This window comes from Dunckerocampus dactyliophorus, chromosome 7, assembly GCF_027744805.1.
Source record: "Dunckerocampus dactyliophorus isolate RoL2022-P2 chromosome 7, RoL_Ddac_1.1, whole genome shotgun sequence".
Lineage (NCBI taxonomy): Eukaryota > Metazoa > Chordata > Actinopteri > Syngnathiformes > Syngnathidae > Dunckerocampus > Dunckerocampus dactyliophorus.
In genome coordinates this window covers 11,351,731-11,371,376 of record NC_072825.1, presented here as the reverse complement: position 1 = coordinate 11,371,376, position 19,646 = coordinate 11,351,731, and the positions used below count along the sequence as shown (strand labels likewise).

Sequence of the window (19,646 nt, the reverse complement as noted above, 5' to 3'; positions counted from 1 at the left end):
GTCCCTAAGGTTACTATTTTTACCACTACTTTTAACATATGGACTACTTTAACAGTAGCCTGTTTTGTTGTTGTAGTAAAGAAATTGTTGCTCGACCACCCCGTTGTCGTCCTTACAACATCCGAGTAGACGTTAAAACAAGATCTTTATCGCTAATGATGGTCGCGAGAGTCAAGCGATTGAGCACATACTGCAGTGTATTCTTCACAGTGTGTACGCAACCACGAAATGACGGAACACGAAACGCCATAAACTGAGGACCACCTGTAATTCTTTTCCAAATTTGGAAATTTAGTAAAGTTCTCACATGCAATGTATTGAAATTTTGCTGCAACCTTTTTGCATTTGGATAATACATTTGATTGTTTCATCTGTTTCTCCCTGAATTTATACCAAGTGCCGTCTGGCGCATTGAAGGTGCATTGCAAATACTGCACACCAGTCAGAAATACAATAGCCTATAGTTGCCAGGTGGAGTAAAGTACAAAAACAAACCGTTAAATGGGCCCAGGAGTACAAGTGGAGTAGCAGACACATAGGATAATCTGACATCATGAATGACTCAGCGTGATAATAAAGCTTATGTTGGGATGAGAGACACTTGCTTCAGTAAGAGGGAACATCTCAATCACATTTGTGTCATTGGCTATTTGAAATAAATGTTTTTGGTGGGATGACTATGCATCACAAAGTAATGTGCTTAGTTTAGTGTTTCTAGGCTCATGTCCTCCTGCACACTGATTAAATTCTGCAAGGTCACCAGTAATAATGAAAAATCCTTTTGTGAAATGTACAATGACGACTACTGAAGACGGCAAGCTGGCAGAGACACAGTTTGCTGCCCCACTCAATTCCTTGATTGGAAACAGCAGAAACCCTAACCAGGCAGCTGTTTTGTTACACAATCCTATCAATGCAGTTCGACAGGAGTAATGCAAAATTCTGTCCTCAGAACGTATGAAAACTATGGGCATCTAAAAGCCTGTATACACCAGCAGTGAGCAGTACAGTGGTCTCAAAATTCCAAATGTACATTAATAGGTAATGTACAGGTAATAGGAAATAATAATAAACAATAGCTGACTCCAGACTTCAGTGGTAATACTAAAATCGTTTTGCCAACTGGCAACAAATAACAGAAGAAAACCTGTCCACGTATTAGGCTGAAGCAACCATTCCAGGCAGTGTGGTCAAATGCTAGCTGCCAGTGCTAGTAGCTGTTATAATGGTGAGCTGTTTTTGGTAATTGTTACCAAGGTAGCAATCACTCAGTTGTTTTATTATTTGTAAAGTTTTCTTTAAAACTTTCCCTTAATGATGCCTTTGCAAAAGAATGTGATGCACCTTTTATTGCACTTGTATGACCATTAAGAATGTTCAAATGTTAACCTGTTCATATGTAGTGCCAAATGATTTTTTAGAAAATAATTACATTTTTTAATCTACTTTCCAATTACGAAATATTTCTGCAATTTGTCAATCATTGTTTTTGTGTGTGTCAACCATCTATATTCCCCCCTACTGAACAATCTCTCACGTTTCACATCAGCACAACCACTAAAAACACTAAAGCATGACATTAAATATGAATGCAGTGTGCAGATGGTAGTGTGTGTGTGTGTGTGTGTGTGTGTGTGTGTGTGCATGTAGAGCAGATGAGCGGCCATAGCGAGTGAGAAGAGAAGAAGCGATAATGAAATAAATAAAAGCCAGGTAAGCAGCAGGAGGAGTAACGTTACCTGACGTATCAAAACTGAAAGACATGCTAAGTGGTCGAATTGCTGCAAAGAGAAATGCATGGCATGGGACGGTCATTTTCATTAGGAGCTTATTTGGGGCAAAGTATTATTATGAACAGAGTGCTTATATTGCACATAGCAAGACATTCTGGATGTTAGCATGCATTTTTTTTTGTTGGAAATGCAATAGTGAGAGATACTGTCACAACAACTTGAAACAGTTGATGTTAGCATTGTGAACATTATGTGTACATTATGTATATTATGCTTTATTATTATATTATGCACATTATGTAACATGCATTGCAAAAATTACAGTTCAACTCTCACTATATTGCCAACTATACTGTATACAGGGTGTCCCTAAAGTTTGGACACTGAGGCAAAAATGCATACGGTACAGGCCAAAAGTTTGGACACACACACAACACAACCCCATGGTCCCAACCCCATTAAAAAGGCAAGAAATTCCACTAAGTAACCTTGACAAGGCACACCTGTGAAGTGAAATCCATTTCAGGTGACGACCTCATGAAGCTCATTGAGAGAACACCAAGGGTTTGCAGCGCTATCCCAAAAAAATTATCAGACATAAAATATGTGTCTAAAATCTAAGACATATTTCGAGTTATTTCACACTTTTTTGTTAAGTAAATAATTCCACGTGTGTTCATAGTGCTGAGAATCTACAATGTCAATCATCATAAAAATAAAGAAAATGCATTGAATGACAAAGTGTGTCCAAACTTTTGGCCTGTACTGTATATTATAGTTATAATATTATACATAGATTATTATCCATCCATCTATTTTCTATGCCGCTTATCCTTACTAGGGTCGCAGGGGTATGCTGAGGCCTATCCCAGCTGACTTTGGGGGAGAGGCGGAGTACACCATAGATAAATAAATAAATAAAAACTATATATACATATACGGTTTGAACTGTATATATATATATATATATATATATACATATATATACAGTGTATATATATATATATATACAGAGTTTAATATATAAAATCAAGTAACAATATACTATAAATATTTTTCATGTTTAAAATTGAATGTATTCATTTTAATACACAGTATTTTCACATATATATATATATATTTTTTTTATTTATTTAATTGTAATTATGTTTTAAATAATTATTTTTTACTTTTTCATTTATGAATTAAATGAACCTTGTTTTGTATAATGTATGTACAGAGCTGAGGGACACCCAGTACAGTAGCAAGTAAAGCAATAAAAGGTGCAAGGTGCAATAGCTGCAACACAAAAGCCACATTAGCAACAAGTGCAGAGAGCAGTTTTGGAGCTGTAACTTGTAGACTGTCAGTAGGTGTACGTGTAAGATTGATTGTCATTACAGTTTCATGGGAAGTGTCTCATATAAAGATGAGGTCATAATATTTATCATAAACACATTACTGTATATGTTGGGCTTTTAAACTTTGTTTTTGGTGGTTAGCTCATCACCAGACAGACAAACCGGTCTGATATACTGTACTGTACGTTTGTCCTATTATGTAACAAGAGCAAGACTCAGAAAAGTGTTGAAGATCTTACCCAGTCGCCCCCTGCGGATCTGATCTGGAGATACGGGTCGAAGTTTCCTCTCAGCTTTAATTTCCTCGAGTATCCTTTCATGAAGCGTGGGGGGAGGCTGTGTTGGTGGCTTGAGTTTACGTGCAGACACCTTCCCAACAATGTGATAATTAATGATGTGCTATGATAAAACCATATGCTATGACAAAAAGCTACAAAAATGTTGGTTTTCAAATAAACAGTTACCTTCCAATAACGAGGGAATTTACAAAAACTGTTAACTGTCTTTCAAGAATCTATGAGAAAATATATTATTGTGAAAATTGAAAAAAGAGATAGCGTTTTTAGCACGGATTGACATATCAAGTAATGTTACAAACACAGAAAAACTGACTGTAATCCAAATAAGTGTGTGCACCAAAAAAAATGCAGTGAATTTACAGTTACATTTCTTCACTAATGATCCATGACTGCCTCGTGGAATAATCGTCTAGTCGATGAGCTCATAAAACGACAGCACAAAGGTCTGTTTTATCTAACCAAGGATGTCACAAGTTGCACAGGGTTGCAATGTGATTTGAAGATGTAAGAATTTAGTTCCACTCACAGGATTAAGGGGGGGTCTGGACCTAATGAATTCCAGTATGACTTCATGGGCACTCTTTTTAAGCCTGGGTGGTATGTCTCCATTCACCTGAAACAGGCAATAATGGAAAAAAAATCCACACTTATAACATTTGGAGAATCCCGCAGAATCTCCACTTTGTGAGGCAGAGGTGCTAACCACACAACCACCATCCTTCCCTTTAAAACAAACAGTTACATCATCACGTGTTGTCCAGATGGCATACTAACCATGACTTTGCGCAGTTTGTAGCGTTTGGACCTGATATCGTCCATAAGCATTTCGTAGGGAGTAAGTTGGTATTCAATGGGCAGAGGGTTGTACTGGCGCTCCTGCACCTTTTTAAGCTTGACTCCTTCTCGCAGGTCCCTCATCACCTGAACCCAGAATCGAGCCTGACGTGGGGAGTAAAGGACATCAAGAGGGGAGAGCAGAAAATATCCACTTGGCGTGATATGTGAATTCATTGTGATAACAGTTTTAGTCTGGTTGATTCAATTCTTTTCACAGCGATGGTCCGAACCTTATTTTGCCTTAAATTGCATCAAACAGACTAGTTTATATGAATATCAAATGAAATGAAACCCTGCACATCATCCTATTGCTTCAATACAACACAATTATCGCTGCATCTAAATTGCATTTAAAAGAAAATGGCACCAAATTTTTTATTTAATTAAAGGTTTGACTGTACAAACAAGGAATGAACACAAGAGGCTTATTTTTAAGTTGAATAAAACTGTGCCAGCTTCTCTGAAAAAATAACATTAAATAATAACAATTGAACATGTGTCTGTTTAACAGAAAAACTGCAACAGTATTCGGTTCAGATTTTCTTGTTATTGTTGTAGCTGATTGGGATTTGCCTGAATTTGTCACACAAAGGACTTCTTCACAACTCTCTCGTGAGTGAAAGATTTTTTGTTTTGCTCCAATATCCATACAATCATTAATGAACAGTCATTTGCACGTTGCTGTGCTAAAAATGAATGTGTTATGACCCTCGTAAATTTTTCACACTGCGATCAATGGGACGTTATTTTCCACGCTCTCATATCAGACTTCGGTGGACGCTTCCCCTCGAATGAGCTGTGTTTTGTCAGGTAATGTTGCATCACATTTGCACTTTTGACCAGCGCTACAGTTTCAGAGCATATGAGACACAGCAGTTTAGCACTGGATTCTGGAAGAATGAACATATACAGTATTTGTCCCGCCATTCACTTTTAAATGTTCGGTTTTCTTTATCAACTTGTCTTACTTATGAGAAAGCCATGGTTTTCATTCACTTCTCGGCAAGTCAACAAACTATTTTCATTAGCTCATTTTGAGTGACGTCACCGTGTTTGCTGTCACGTAACCGTAATAACGAAAGCAATTACTGCCGCTGTGATCAGTCCGCAAGCATGATTATATGTTATTATTATATTTCCCATTCACTTTAATTGGTCACGGGTCAGAAAAGGGCCATCACCGGGTCCATAACCGGACCGAGGTCCGCCATTTGGTGATGGCTGCCCTAAGGTTTAGTCATAGCAACTGAGGTGAGGCGTGTTTTATTGATCAGTCGACATCAATGACAGTTTGTGTACATTACCCAGTCTGCGTTTTGTAACTCATCCAGGTCTCTGCTGGGATCATCTGTTGACTCTTCTTCCATCTTACGAAGGTTCTGTTGCAGAAAAGTGAGACTAATAAAGAGGAGGGAAAAAAGTGTGACATTTTAAATCTGAAATAGTTCTCCTTCAAATTCCTTTCTCCATCACAACGGCCCTTTTTGTGTGCGTGTGTGTCTTCCCCTATATTCTTATTTTCAATTGCAACGTCTGTAATTCTGCAGTTCTCTGTCAACCAACAAATGGTGGAGGAGAGTACTATTACAACAGGCATCCCAAGGAAAGTGGGATGGAGTTTGGCACTCTTTCGATGTGCCAATAAATGCCAACTGAACGGAACTAAAACGTCCATCTTGGTAGAAATCCATAAGGATACAAACATATTCCCTCTGCTTAATGCTGCGCTCGTCACACCAAATCAAATCAAATCACATGACTTCGTCCCGCTAGAATGTCTACTCAAAGGGGAAATCTAGATGCAGTCTCATCCTACCCAGGAACAGCTGCCGTGACTGCAATATAAGCTCTGCTGTGTATTTGTTACATAACATCACTCACACAATCACATGCATTTTGCTGTATCATAACTGCAGGACTACAGTGTGTACAGTGCTCCATTGTTACGTGGCAACGTTGAAGGGCTTATGGGATTAAAGCAGGCCATTTAAGGAAAACACTGTTCATCTAGCCAGTGACCATGCAGAGCGTTATTTATTGGAACAGCTCCATTAGCTCTTTGGAATTACCAGTACAGCACACAAACATCACATTTTGCACATGATGGAAGAAGCAGAATACATCCATTGCCTATACCACATATGTTGTTCAGGGTCACAGCGAATGCCCCTGAATGAGAGGAATGATATCACACCAGCTGCAAAGCAGTCAACTATGGAAACCATTTATTGAAATGCTGCACTTGAATACTAGTGTTGGTTACTAATGGTCAAATTGTTACTACAGTGGAACCCGTCTATGTCCAAGTACATACCGTCATCCCTCACCACAATGCGGTTTGAATTTCATACCTTCACTCTGTCACGGTTTTCAAACAAAATATTAATTTAAGTTTTGTGTTTGAACATGGCCTATTATTTGTCAAAAATATACATATTTAAGCAAATTGTCGGTGTTTTCTGTCTGAATTAAGCATTTTCAAGCATTAAATGGCTAAATTAAAATACAAAGGCATTACAAGGCATTAAGATGACATATTCAAATTGTGAATGTAGTATTCTACATTGGTTACCACTAGGGGTCAGTAATTGTTCAGTGACAAAAGCACCAGATTTGATAACCGGAACAAAAGGCTTTTATTGCAGGTTTAAATGCTCTCACAACAGGCACTATGCTAATAACATAAAAATCATAATAATAACAAAAATCATAATAATACAGGCTACTGTTGCTGCCGTAACCCACACCACGCTTAAACTCAACTCTGAACCCCAGACGTCACTTCCTGTCCTCCACACATCTGGAACACATTTAATGCGACACACACAAGCACAAGTTGTATTTATGTCTTAAATGGCTTTATTTCCTCTGAGTCTATCTGCAATATTGGGTAATCCAAAAGGTGGTATATAGGTGTTATTTCATGACTAGAGGGCCCTAATAATGTTAAAAAACGTATTTAGAAGGTCGTAAAAAGGAATCCTACTTCATGGAAATTCACTTATTTCGGTTGAACAAGGGATTACTGTAACCGTTTTTGTTTCCCTCCGTTTGTGCAAAATGTCATTGTGAGTCTTCTGTTTTTATATGATATTTCATACCCTTATCTAACAAACTGCTGTGGTAATTTTGTTGTACGGACAATAACAATAAAGCTTTCATACACGTGCAAATCTTTCTTCCGGTGGCTAAGAATCTAAAAATTTAAATGAAAAATGTGTTTGAATGCCGTGGTAGAAGCCCACCATGCTTGTATTTTAAAACGTCGATTAGCTTCTTTTCAATGAATATCTATTTAAGAAGACAAAGACATTGCCTGGCATTGCTGCCATACAGATCAGCTGTGCAGGGTTGGGGGGAGGCTGACACTCACAGCTGATCTCACACTCATACACAAAGGCACAGATGTATGCATATATTACCTAACAAATACTACATACCCTTCTCCCATTCAGATGCGCATACTTTCAGGAAAGTATTCATGTGGAATCACAGAAACAACAGTAAGGGGTTACATCAGGCTGTGATAGTGGTAAGTTATATCAATGACCGTTATTTTGACATATGTAGTACTACTGTAAACAGATTTTTCTTTAGATGTGTTAGTAATCACTGAAACAAAATTGATTTGCATTACAAATACATAGTAGTAGCATATTAGTAGCATTGATAATGTTCTATGGGACATTTTCCAGACTCACTAAATAGATGTGTACCATTAGAGCTGCAACAATTAATCAATGAATGGATGATTAATTAATTATCCAATTAATCGACAACTATTGGGGTATTCAATTCATTATTTTTGATTTTAAAATGTAAATATCCTCTGACTTCAGCCACTCAAAAGGGAATATTTTTCAATTTAGTCATCCATGAAAGCAAACCTGTTATCGTTGTGTTTTAGGCAAAACAAAACATTCCCACACATCAGCTTTGACTTTTGAAAACAGTGATCGAAATGTTTGCCCTTTTTGCAATATGTTGCGGACCAAACCACTAACTGTTTGTGTTTGGTTTGTATTGATTTTGTACCAATTACTTGATTAATCAAAACAACAAGCTTCAAATTAATCAACAAAGAAAATAATGGTTAGTTGCAATATTATGTAAATAATACCAGCATATAATTTCCAGGAGATTATAGCTAGGTAATGTAGCTCATACAAAGGGTTAGAGGAGGATAAGAGCAGAAAGGCTGGCCACTCAACTTGTCAATCTTCCCAGATGTTTTCCGGGATGCGTCGCCTACTCTGTGTTCTAACAGAAATGTTTTAGCTGCCCTAGCAAGCGCCTTAGAAAAACACATCCATCCATTTTTTTTTAAAAAACAGAACAGTAGTAACAGTGCAGTAACAGTAGGAACCCTGTTTACAAGAGAATTCAAGACTAACATCTAATGGGTAGGAATTTTAGTTATATACAGGTTGTATATACTATAAGGCTACTTATATGTCGCTATATAGAGCACTGGAAAATAATCAATTCCTCAGAACCTCATTCAGTAAAATGTTACCGTTACAGTATGTGTCAATTATAGCAAGACTCTGTGTGTCTCCAAACTTTTTCCAAGAAGGGTCGCATACAAAAAAATGTAAGGAAATCTACTTTGATATTCTTCACATTTAAATAACATAGTTAAACACACTAAAACCAAACCAATGTAAAGTGCAAAATACATTTCTTAGAGTATTCGTCATTAAAAACAAGAAAATAAAACTAAACTAAAATCTTAAATTAAAAAGAAAATTGTGATTTTGTTGGCAAATAGAAAAAAATACTAGATGGTCCTTTTAATAACCAAATAACTTAATATTTTCTATGTCCTCCTTTGATAGCAGCTTGCAAACACATTTTGTGTTCAGGAATACATTTTAATAAATATTAAATAATAAATATATAATAATATATTATAATAATAAATTATAATAATCTGCATGACTGTACAGTCTTTAGAAAACAGTAAATTCAAAGTTTCTCAGATAACAACAATTTTTGTATTTTTTTTTTAACATTTTGGTTAAAGAGATTAAAAAACAATACAAACATGATTTTGGTCATTAATAATGCTTAGGTCAGCAACACATAAATGTATGTTATGCTATGCTATGCTAAAGGGGCTCTATCCTGCTGAGGCTGTGAAAATGATATTGGATCCCAGTGGGGCACTATAGTTTCTTTTGAATAAAATAAAATAAATAAATGTCCTTTCTTGTCCGAAACGCTCATATTCCGCAGCCCGCTCCGCCGACCACGCCTACTCTGTTGCAAATGGTCAGGGGTCAAAGCTGGGCTCCAGCGCCCCCATCCTCATCAGCCACCGCTCAGAGCTGCACAGAAACATGCACCCCTCAACCGGTTACTTGCTAATACCGTGGAACCTTGGTTAGAGTCCGCCCCGGTTAGCATGTTTTTCAGTTAACGTCAAAATTTTGCCTCGGTTTGCGTACATTTTCCAGTTAGCATACAATACGGCACGTGTCTGTGTTATTAATGTATTCTGATCACAAAATGTCCTTAGCTTCTAACAAAGACGCTAGTTTGCTAACAAAATGGCAACCGGAACCGGAAGTCAGTTACGTCGCCCGTCTATGATGTCATCAGCGGTTGACTCTCAAAAACAAAACACATTTTTATGGACATCATCTTCCTGTCTTGTTATTGAGATATTTTTTTAATTCAATTCAACAGTATTTTTTACCTTCTTTATCCAAATGCCGGTACTTGAAACTTTCTCTGGCTCCATTTTGGGTTCATGTTCATTCATCCCTTTCATTCGTCATTAATATGGATTTGGAATTGTTAAAAATTGTTCAAACTATCATTTTAAACTATAAAAACTTTGCTTTGTGTTAACATTTTTGGCTTTCTCAAAGGGATTATTTTGATTTACATTATTTCTTTGAGGAAAAATTAATTCAGTTAGCGTCCGTTTGAGGTTAGAGTCAGACCATCTGGAACAAATTAATGATGCTAACAAAGGTTCCACTGTAGTTATCAGCAAAGAGCAAACAGCAAACAGCAAACATTTTGTCTGTCATGTCTGAAAAGTTGGAAATCTGGGATAGAGCCCCTTTATTTTCTATATAATATTATTTTAAAAAAAGAGCTGCCGGCACAAATGAACCCGGGGGTGCACATTGGACACCCTTGGCTTAGTTCATCCGTGAACGTCATTCATTTAGTCTGCTTTCTTCAATAAGTATCCTCTCTGTCCTCCCTTCTTTTTATCAGTTACGTAACCTAGCGGATTCCCTCTATTCATTCTGGTGCATTATGCACACTAAAAGGGCAGTTGCAGTAGTGCATAACAGGAAGGAACCCTGAGGTGGAGACACACAAATACACACACACATCTCCCAAAAGGACATTTTCAAAACCACTGCCGAGCCCTCGAGGCAAAGCCTAATGTGAGTCCTTCACTAGATGTTAATAGATGAATGAACAGTGGAAAAACATTATGTTGTGTGTTTAATGCAACAGCCTGATAGGGCGCTAGGCAAAAAGTCAAATGCACTGATAAAATGATCCTGTGTTCAACCACATTTTTGTAATGTTGTGCAATCAAGCAGAAAGTTGTAATCATCTTTGTCTTTTCAAATTTGCATTTGACAACATGGGAAACGCCTGCTCTTCTTTAGGTAGGGATAAAAAGGCTCCCATTTGTCAAGATATTTACACAAATTTGGGATGTTTTTGGCACTGGCTAGTGTTGTTTGACTTAAGTTTCATATGGTGGGGATGTGTGGTTGTCGGTTCGAGCCCCAGCATGTGCAGGGCTGGACTGCGCAAATGACCACTTTTACATCCACTTTTACTGCGTAAAAAAATGCAGACAAAATGCAGACATATTCTTTTGAGTGTTAAATGTTTTTGTGTTAAAGGGCTGATTAAAATTTTTACAACCTTTTAAAAGTTTGTTTTTAAAAGAGGGCTTTTTGCTAAGTTTAGCGGATTGCATGTGACCAATAGTGGTCTACTCATTTTTTGTGACATTTATTTTTTTTAACCCAAACAAACGGAATATGCTTGTCTTACCAGAACGTTAACTAAATGTTGATATCCACAACTCACATTTTGTATTCCAGAATGCATTTCTTTGTAGTGTTCTCACATTATTAACTGAAAACCTGAATAAAAAGCAGGCTTGCGGGTGCCTCATGTGGTTGTGGTGACCTACCCTGTCCCGGGGGCGCTGTGTTGATGAGCCCTGATATACAGTCATCCCTTACCACATCGTGGTTAGAATTTCGCGGCTTCATTCTAGCACAGTTTTTCAAAAATATATGAATTAATAAATAATGCTGTTTAAAAAAAATGCATACTAAAGCAAATTGTACGTATTTTTTGCCTAAATCAAGCATTTTTAAGCATTAAACTGGCTAAATGAACTAAAATACATATATAAGGAATTCAGTAGACGCGTTCAAACACGCTGTGAATAAGATGCAATATTCTACACGGGTCACTAGGTGTCAGTAATGTTACTGTAATGTTCGGTGAGACACTTGAACAGATTTTTATTGCAGGGTTGAATTGTCTTACAACAGGCACAATAATCTCTAATGAAAATCCATAATAAAAACACTATCGTTGCTGCAGTCACCCACGGCAAGCTAAAACTCAACTCTGAACCCCAGACGTCACTTCCTGACCGCCCGCCACTCATCTCCCTAAGGGAACACATTTACAGCAACACACACGAGCTTTATTTATGTCTTGAATGGCTTATTTGCTCTTATTATGTCTACTACATTGGGTAATGGCTCTAACTACTAATATTCCTTTTAAAAATAATAAATTCACTTATCACGGTCGGGTCCGGAACCAGTTAACCACAATAAACAAGGGATTACTGTACATTCAATTACAACTAACGTCAGTAGCTAATTTGCCAATTCACTATCATTAGCTGATAACAAACCTAACCAGTGCGTGTTTATTGTCAGCATACTCAAAGCAGGAAGAGGTGGTTCAGCAGTAAGTTAGAATGTTGTTGTCCTCGCTGCAGCTGGAGGAATCTGCTGCATACAGTTCAATGCAATCATGTGGAACAAGTTGACATGAAAATTAGCATTTTTTTGGAGTCTTGGAAACAACAGCCTCCATTGAGGTCTCAATAAATGTTCTATCGCCCATTAATTCAATGGGTAAAATCTAATGTTGATGTGCCACCATAGTTTTTTCCCCATTATAAAATGATCCGACTGCGCTCAATAGAACAATAATCGGGGGGTTCTCACTCATCTTCTCTCATCAGGGGTTGCCACAGAATGTCACTCACACAATTTGTTGGTCTTACTTTTTATGCTGGATGCCCTTTCTGACATAACCCACCCATTTATCCAGGCTTGGCACTGGAGAATCAAATGGCTGCGTGTTGGGGGACTGTCTGGGAATTGAACTTGCACTGACTGCACAAAAGGCAGCAGCATGGACTACAACGACACTACCAGTGCTCGATATAACAATGATTAAGGGTTGCTATTTAGTGTTAATCATGATTTAGAGACTCTAATTTTCCAAATATGTTTTATCACTGGCAGCAAAATAAAGAAAACGTGTTGTAGATTAAGATGTGTTATGTCACAGCATGTGCTGTGATGAACCCATTCATTTATTTATCTACAGGCATTTCCACAGATGCCTCAGCTGACTGTCTGACTGCTATATAGAGCTCTGTGAGCCTCTGTAATGTGCATGCCTATTTCATGCTACTGTCTGACCCTCCTTTCACGTCATGGCTAAGTACTAAAATAAAATAGATGTTACACTCATATAGTATGATTCAATCATTTTTTCACTGCTTATTCTGTTCAACGTCACAGGTGAGCTGGAGATTATCCCAGTTGATGTTGAGCGAGAGGTGGGGTACAGCCTGCCAGTCAATCACAGGGCTATACTATACCACGCCATCACATATTAATTATGCGCACTTTTAGTTGGGCTGTTACGCATACTTTTATAAATGAGACCGGGTAGAACTGCAATGCTACAATTAATCTTAAAATTATTTGCAAAAAGGTTTTGGAATGAGACTAAATAGTGTGAAACCTTCAACACATGCACAAGAAGCTTCACAATGATGCCGTCATCCCAAAGCACCTCTGGGCCATGCAAGCCACCAGCACTAAATCTCCTGCCTTAGAAAGTCTTTTATAGCAAGAGTAAGGGTCAGTCATCAACCTGTACAGATTTATGAGAGGGGACGGGACTTCTCCAAGGCTATAAACCCATGACCCACCTCTTTGGCACTCTTGATCTTCTCCAGGAATGTCCGTAGTTCCCTGGTCTCTGTGTACAGAGCACGACATACTGCCTGGTAGTGACTGGGGGCATCCGACTGACTGGGCAGATGGTCCGTACAAAACTAGAAAAAAGGCAGAAAATAAATTAAGCAGTATTGCAAGCAACAGTCTTCAACAGACTTCTTTGCTTCTACGATCTATGAGATTCAAAAGACCAAGATACTTTGAACTAAATTCATGAACCCAAGGTGGACTTACCTTTATTTAGTCAGAAACATAATGCAATGACTACCTTATAAGCAAACTTACTAGGCTAGCCCGTACTCACCCAAAACTTAGGGTTGGATGGATTTTCGGGTAAAAAAAAAAAAAAAATCCACACTTTCGTACTCCAGAATAAGTACAAAATGGCTGTCCAGCTATCAGCTTAATATATAATAAATTTGGTCTTCACACTTGAGAGTAGAGGTGTCTAAACGTCTTCCCCCGAGGGCGGCATACAGAAGAATTCAAATATGCAGGGGCCATTTTGATATTCTTCACATTTGGTGTTTATAAGACGAGTTCAAACCAATCCAGTGTCGGTCAAGGTATGCTAAGCATATTTGTGTACATTTTTACATGCTATTTTATTTATGGATTATTTTCATCTAAAATTGTAATTAGTGAACACATTCCCTGATTATCCAAACGTTATAAAAGTCAAGACATGGGGGGTTAAACAAAACATAATAGTAAAGATAAGAACTTTTTAAATTACTAAATAATTCCTGGCTAAAGTGATTATCTTTTTAATTAAAGGCAATTTTAACGGTATTTTCTTTAGTCCTGTATGTTGCAATTTTATCAAAATTATTCTTGAATATCCAAATCAAGGCCATTTTTACTTAATTTTTTTTTTTCTTTTCAGTGTGGCCCTATCATCCTTCGTAATGTTCTGATGTAGAATGTGTTTTTAAAATTTTTTTTAAAGAAGCCGTGGGCCAACAAAAATGGCCCCTGGGTCGCACTTTGGGTACAACTGCCTTTGGGAGTATAGTTCCAGTGTCAGTACATATGGTGGAATCATACTACGCATTTTCTGAAAGTTTTACATACAGTTGGTTAGAATACCACAGCTCCATCCTGTGCTGAGGCCATCAGCATCATTTCAACCCACCTGCTCCCACACCGTTTACTGCATACCTTAAGGATACCCTTGTAGCCATGAAGATTCGAAATGTTGTCAGGGTCGTCATCCGCGTCGTCTTCTTCTTCAGTTGCCTCATAGCCTTCATCAGGGCAGACATCGCTCTCGACTATGTTGGTCATCATGTCAATGAGCTGCTCCAGAGGAGGACTGAGTTCCCGCTCCTCATTTTCCTTCAGCCCATAGTCCAGAGCCTTGTAGATCATGATACCCAGAGACTCAATCACCTGTAGGAGGACACAGAACACCACAACTTTGAATCCGAACAGTACATCTCTATCCAATCAGCATAATATTCCCTTTAGACATATTTCTGAAGGAGTGAAAAGGAGTCCCAAGGCCCTAATGAGCATAACAATTTTGAAAGAAACTGGACTATTATCCAGCAATATGAAAGACCCTTAAACCTATATACTGTACACACCAAACTATGGTAACATATACTGCTGTCAAAATATTATTTATTTGGATAAAAGTATGGAGTAAAATGTTTTCATAAAATCATTCATTAAAAACAAAGCTTATTTAAGTAATAAAGTCTGTTTTCTACTAATTATCTCATGCCATGCGTGAATCTCCACAAGGCCGCTGACCCTGACTCCAACCCCGCCTTGTGATATTCCAACAATGCACACATACTTGCATTTTTGCACTCACGTGCATGTCTCGTTGTGATTTGCTCAGCATTGCACATGGCATTATCGTCTTGTAGTCTGTTAACTTAACGGTACGTTAGGATTGTGTTGCATTTAGTATTTTATTTTCATTTTGTTTTCAACAACAACAACACCATAACACAAAGGTTTGAATTGCTGAAGAAGAAGATCTGGAATTGGAAACATTTGACCACTCTGAGGAATAATAAGGCATTGACATTCAATTTGCTGAGAAATAAATGATCTATTAATCATCTCAACAGAAGAAGCATGAATGTTAATTTAAAAAAAATATGAAGCCATATATTTAATTCCTTTATCAAGTTATTGCTCAATCTACAGCACAATCTCCATCATGCATTATACAATATTTCTGTCATATTTTTAGTCCTGTATTTGTTATTTAGTCACCTTATATCTTTAATGTAATTTATTTTATTTTATCTATTTATTAATTTGTATTGTCATTTATGTTATAAACTTATTGAATTTATTTTATTTGCTATTTTTTTAATCTCTTTTCCTTCATCACTGCATAAGCTATCGCTCTATTGCGACACATTCTCTATTCCTTTCTCTACAGAGATAAGGTCTGCTTCTTCCTACTCCTTTCCGGACATGTGAATCGTGTAACCGTTATATTCCTTAATGTAACTTGTTCAGCACGTCCTAAATAAACAAACCATGATCATGACCATGAGCGTCATGGTCATGATCATATTGCACAGCTTTATTTCACTCCCCTGTACTCTCCATGCACGAAAAACATTAGAATTCCATTTTTGTGTCACACACATTCTGAAGAAAAAAGAAAATTCAGACCCTGAATTGTCTTTTTTGATTCATAACTTTTATGCAAAAACATTAAATGACAACAGGTTGTAGTAATTTGTGGTGTAAGTTGTCGGGGTGGGTAGACTGAAAAAATGAGTCATCCTTAATTTTGATATTATTTTTATCTCTAGATAATTGCATTTTTTGTTCTTGTTCACATTGCAAACTGAGCATTTTGCATACCGTTGCTTATCTCCTAAACCTTGTTGAATCTACCTATGGCTTTGTTTGGTTCTGCCTCTGTTTTGCCTGTTTGGACCATATAAATGTGGGACTGGAGAGCCATGGCTGATAAAACCAGCAATGCCAAGGCTCAGACAAAAGACAAGAATGAGAAATCACACAGGGGATTAATCTGCTTGCCTGAGCACTGAGAAAAGAGAGAGAGACGGCCAGATTGCATAAACAACTGATCTAAAGTGGCAGCATGACTGAATCCAGGAAGGAGCAAAGTAAAAAGTTAAAGTGAGAAGGAGGGCAAAATCCGGAAATGTATGCGTAGATACGAGTTTGTAAAAGAGGTTAAAAAGGTAGAGAATTGTAATATGTAGTTTTCCTCTTCTTCTCCATCAGTGCATTAGAGCTTTGGTTCTTCAGGGGGTATGGCTGAGTGCCACTTCTTGGTTTCAGTCAGAACCCAGCACCAAACACACAAAACAAACAAAAACATACACACAAATGCACGTCCACAAACCCGCAACATTCCAAGCTCAAAAACACACACCGTGTTCAGGGCCATGTACTTTTGTTTTAAAGAAATCACACTATTACTTGTAATCTTCACCCTGGAAGGGCAGTTGATGGGGGACATTTGTGGTAGAAATTAATAACAAACAAAATAATCCATCAAATCAAAAACATGGTATGTTTGCTCACTCCATTTAAAAAAAAAAAAAAGTCAACTGATCGTCAATCACTTCTCCCACAAGCTGATGAATGGTAGCCACCGCACCTCACTGGCCAGGGCACCGGAGCCAACTTGCCCTGGCCAGTGAGGCTCAATAGGGCACAGGGAGGTTGAGGAGTAGGTGTCGGCCGCCATGCTAACAACATTGTAGCATGAGTCCTTGAGTAAAATGGTAGCAAGTAGAATATTAACTTTGATTGACTGCTCATAACAAAGTTAGGAGTTCTGAAAAATACTACAAACCATGATTATTTTTTTTATTCCCACACTACCCTTCATTGCCTAAAAATATCATCTGAAAATCTATTTTAGTTTAAAAGAGAATAAGTCATACTTTACTAACAAGAACCTTCCTCGTGATTCTAAGGCATCTGATGATGAAGGCTGACCAACCATGCATATCAGCCTCACTGAGTGGTTCCCAGGCTTCCAAGCAACCAAGCATAATGATAGGCTGATGAGGAGATGAAAAAGGGCAAACTGGCAAAGAGGCAACCATGCCAAACAAAGGAGATTTACAGGTACTGAAGTTAGCGTTATCACAAGTAACAATAAAATCAACTTGACTTAAATTTTAACATTTGTGTCAAGGAACAAAAGGCTGAAATACTGGTTATGACACAATTATTTTGCCAAACTGCTTCTGTCCTGCAAAGGACCCTACAATCTCATCTCAAGTTGTTACTTGAGCATAAATAATTGTGGTTTCACTTAAAATAGAGCACTTAGCCACGCCTGGACAAACTGGTGAGGAAGGCAGGCTCTGTCATTGGCACTGAGCTGGACAGCCTGATATCAGTGGTCAGTTTCAGTGGCAGATTACTATCACTACCCTGCTCCACTGAAAGACTAAGCAGATCATTCCTCCCCCACGCCATGCGGCTTTTCAACACAACAGAGGCGGCGCGGTAAAAACATACACAGGACTGGACTTACAGTATTAAATTATGATGTATTACTATTATGTTGTATTATTATTATGATTATTATTCATTATGTATTATTACACTACAAACTTGACATGATCTGTCCCATATTTATTGGTTTATTTATTGTTATCTATTCTTATTCTATTTCTTGTTTGTCTTGTCTGTCATGTCTTGCCTTGGTTGTTTCATTCTATTTTGTGATTTAAGTGATTAAGTTCATTATGACATTTTGCAGAGCTGCTCGAAATGTGAATTTCTCTTGGAGATCAATAAAGTGTTTATCTATCTATCTATCTATCTATCTATCTATCTATCTATCTATCTATCTATCTATCATATGTGAGTCGGCACAGTTAGGATGAGGTGAGGCTCTACTATAAGAATAACCCCAAAAATGTTATATGGTTGACTAGTCGTGGGGAAAATAATAAACATATACATATTTCTGTGCCATTACATTATATTACAATCTCTTGCAAAGCTCTCACAACTAAATGGTAACCTGTGTGTGCAAAGATAAGACACATTTGTGAAGTTGTTTACAAATATTTCATTCACATTCTTCATCATAAGACAGAATAAGGAAGGAATTTTTCCTTAGGCAAAACCAGTTCTTGGAGATTCTTTTCTCCAACATTTAAACCTGACAGCACTACTTTGACCACTAACTATCATATGACGAGCATGTCTACTTTGATTTCCTCTCTGGTAGATGTGGAAATCTAGAGAAGTACACTGTAGTGGAACGCATTCCATTCAAGGATGCTGGTCAATCTCCAATAAATTTGGATTGAGAATTAATTTTCCTATACAAAATAATGGAATTGAACGGTTTCCGTCATTAAACCTTTAAACAATACTGACAATATTTTCAGCAACATTTTAAAGGGGACCTATGGGACCACCCCTTGCCCTCCACCAGGTACACCTTCTGCCAAGCCCACTCCGGTGTGATTGGTCACACTCCCAAGCACTCCCGAGGACTTCCGGACAGCTGCCGAACCATTACTTAGACAAAATAAACACAATTAGGACACTGATAAATAAAACTCTTACACATGACCAAGTAACGTTGGAAAGGCTTCGGACTTCAGCAACAGTTTAGCGGATAGTCCAGCTTCGTATTGTCCCATGTTCGCAAAATAGTCCCGTGTGAAGTGCCGCTGACAGATGAGCTTATTTTTTTCTTACTGGCCGGGAATCAGCAACTCCAACCATTTCTGCTTGATGCTTGCTTCTTTAGGCACATCCGAACAAACATTTGCTGGGCGCACAGTGAACAGAGCAGAGCGAAGCAGAGCGGGGGGAAGGCAGGCCTACAGCGTTTGCCTGGGCATGCCCATATAAGGAAGTCTGGGTTGCATTGACGTCAATGGAACTGGGTGTTAAAGAAAACTCAGCATGCAGAGCTGTCCAAAACTGCTTTCAGGTCACACTTCCAAATGTGCAAACCTCATTATCTGACGTGTTGGCATCGTTTAACACGAGAATACAACATTGTAACAACATTTATAGGTCAGAAAACAGCAAAAGCATAATAGGGCCCCTTTAACATTCTCAACTGTCATACACTGTGAGTGTAAAAATAAGTATAAAGATGTTTTAATAATAATGCTGAAAACTAAACTGTATGAAGGGTCAGAAGCTGTGGTATTAAAGTGCTCATACACCAAA

General features: G+C 37.8%; 1 protein-coding gene across 3 annotated transcripts in view; it reads right to left on the bottom strand.

Moving 5' to 3' along the window:
* The window catches only part of spire1b (spire-type actin nucleation factor 1b), a 33,933-nt gene that overhangs the window by 8,408 nt on the left and 5,879 nt on the right, over positions 1 to 19,646 (bottom strand). For 2 of the 3 annotated variants that reach the window (XM_054782177.1, XM_054782176.1), the window contains exons 3-8: positions 14,643 to 14,873; positions 13,454 to 13,579; positions 5,514 to 5,588; positions 4,147 to 4,311; positions 3,899 to 3,985; positions 3,313 to 3,442 (exon numbers count right to left, since the gene is read on the bottom strand). In XM_054782177.1, the coding sequence (XP_054638152.1) occupies positions 3,313 to 3,442; positions 3,899 to 3,985; positions 4,147 to 4,311; positions 5,514 to 5,588; positions 13,454 to 13,579; positions 14,643 to 14,873 (814 nt within the window). Of the gene's footprint in view, positions 1 to 1,739; positions 1,782 to 3,312; positions 3,443 to 3,898; positions 3,986 to 4,146; positions 4,312 to 5,513; positions 5,589 to 13,453; positions 13,580 to 14,642; positions 14,874 to 19,646 lie in introns of all 3 variants that reach the window. The other variant, XM_054782175.1, reaches the window with a different exon arrangement.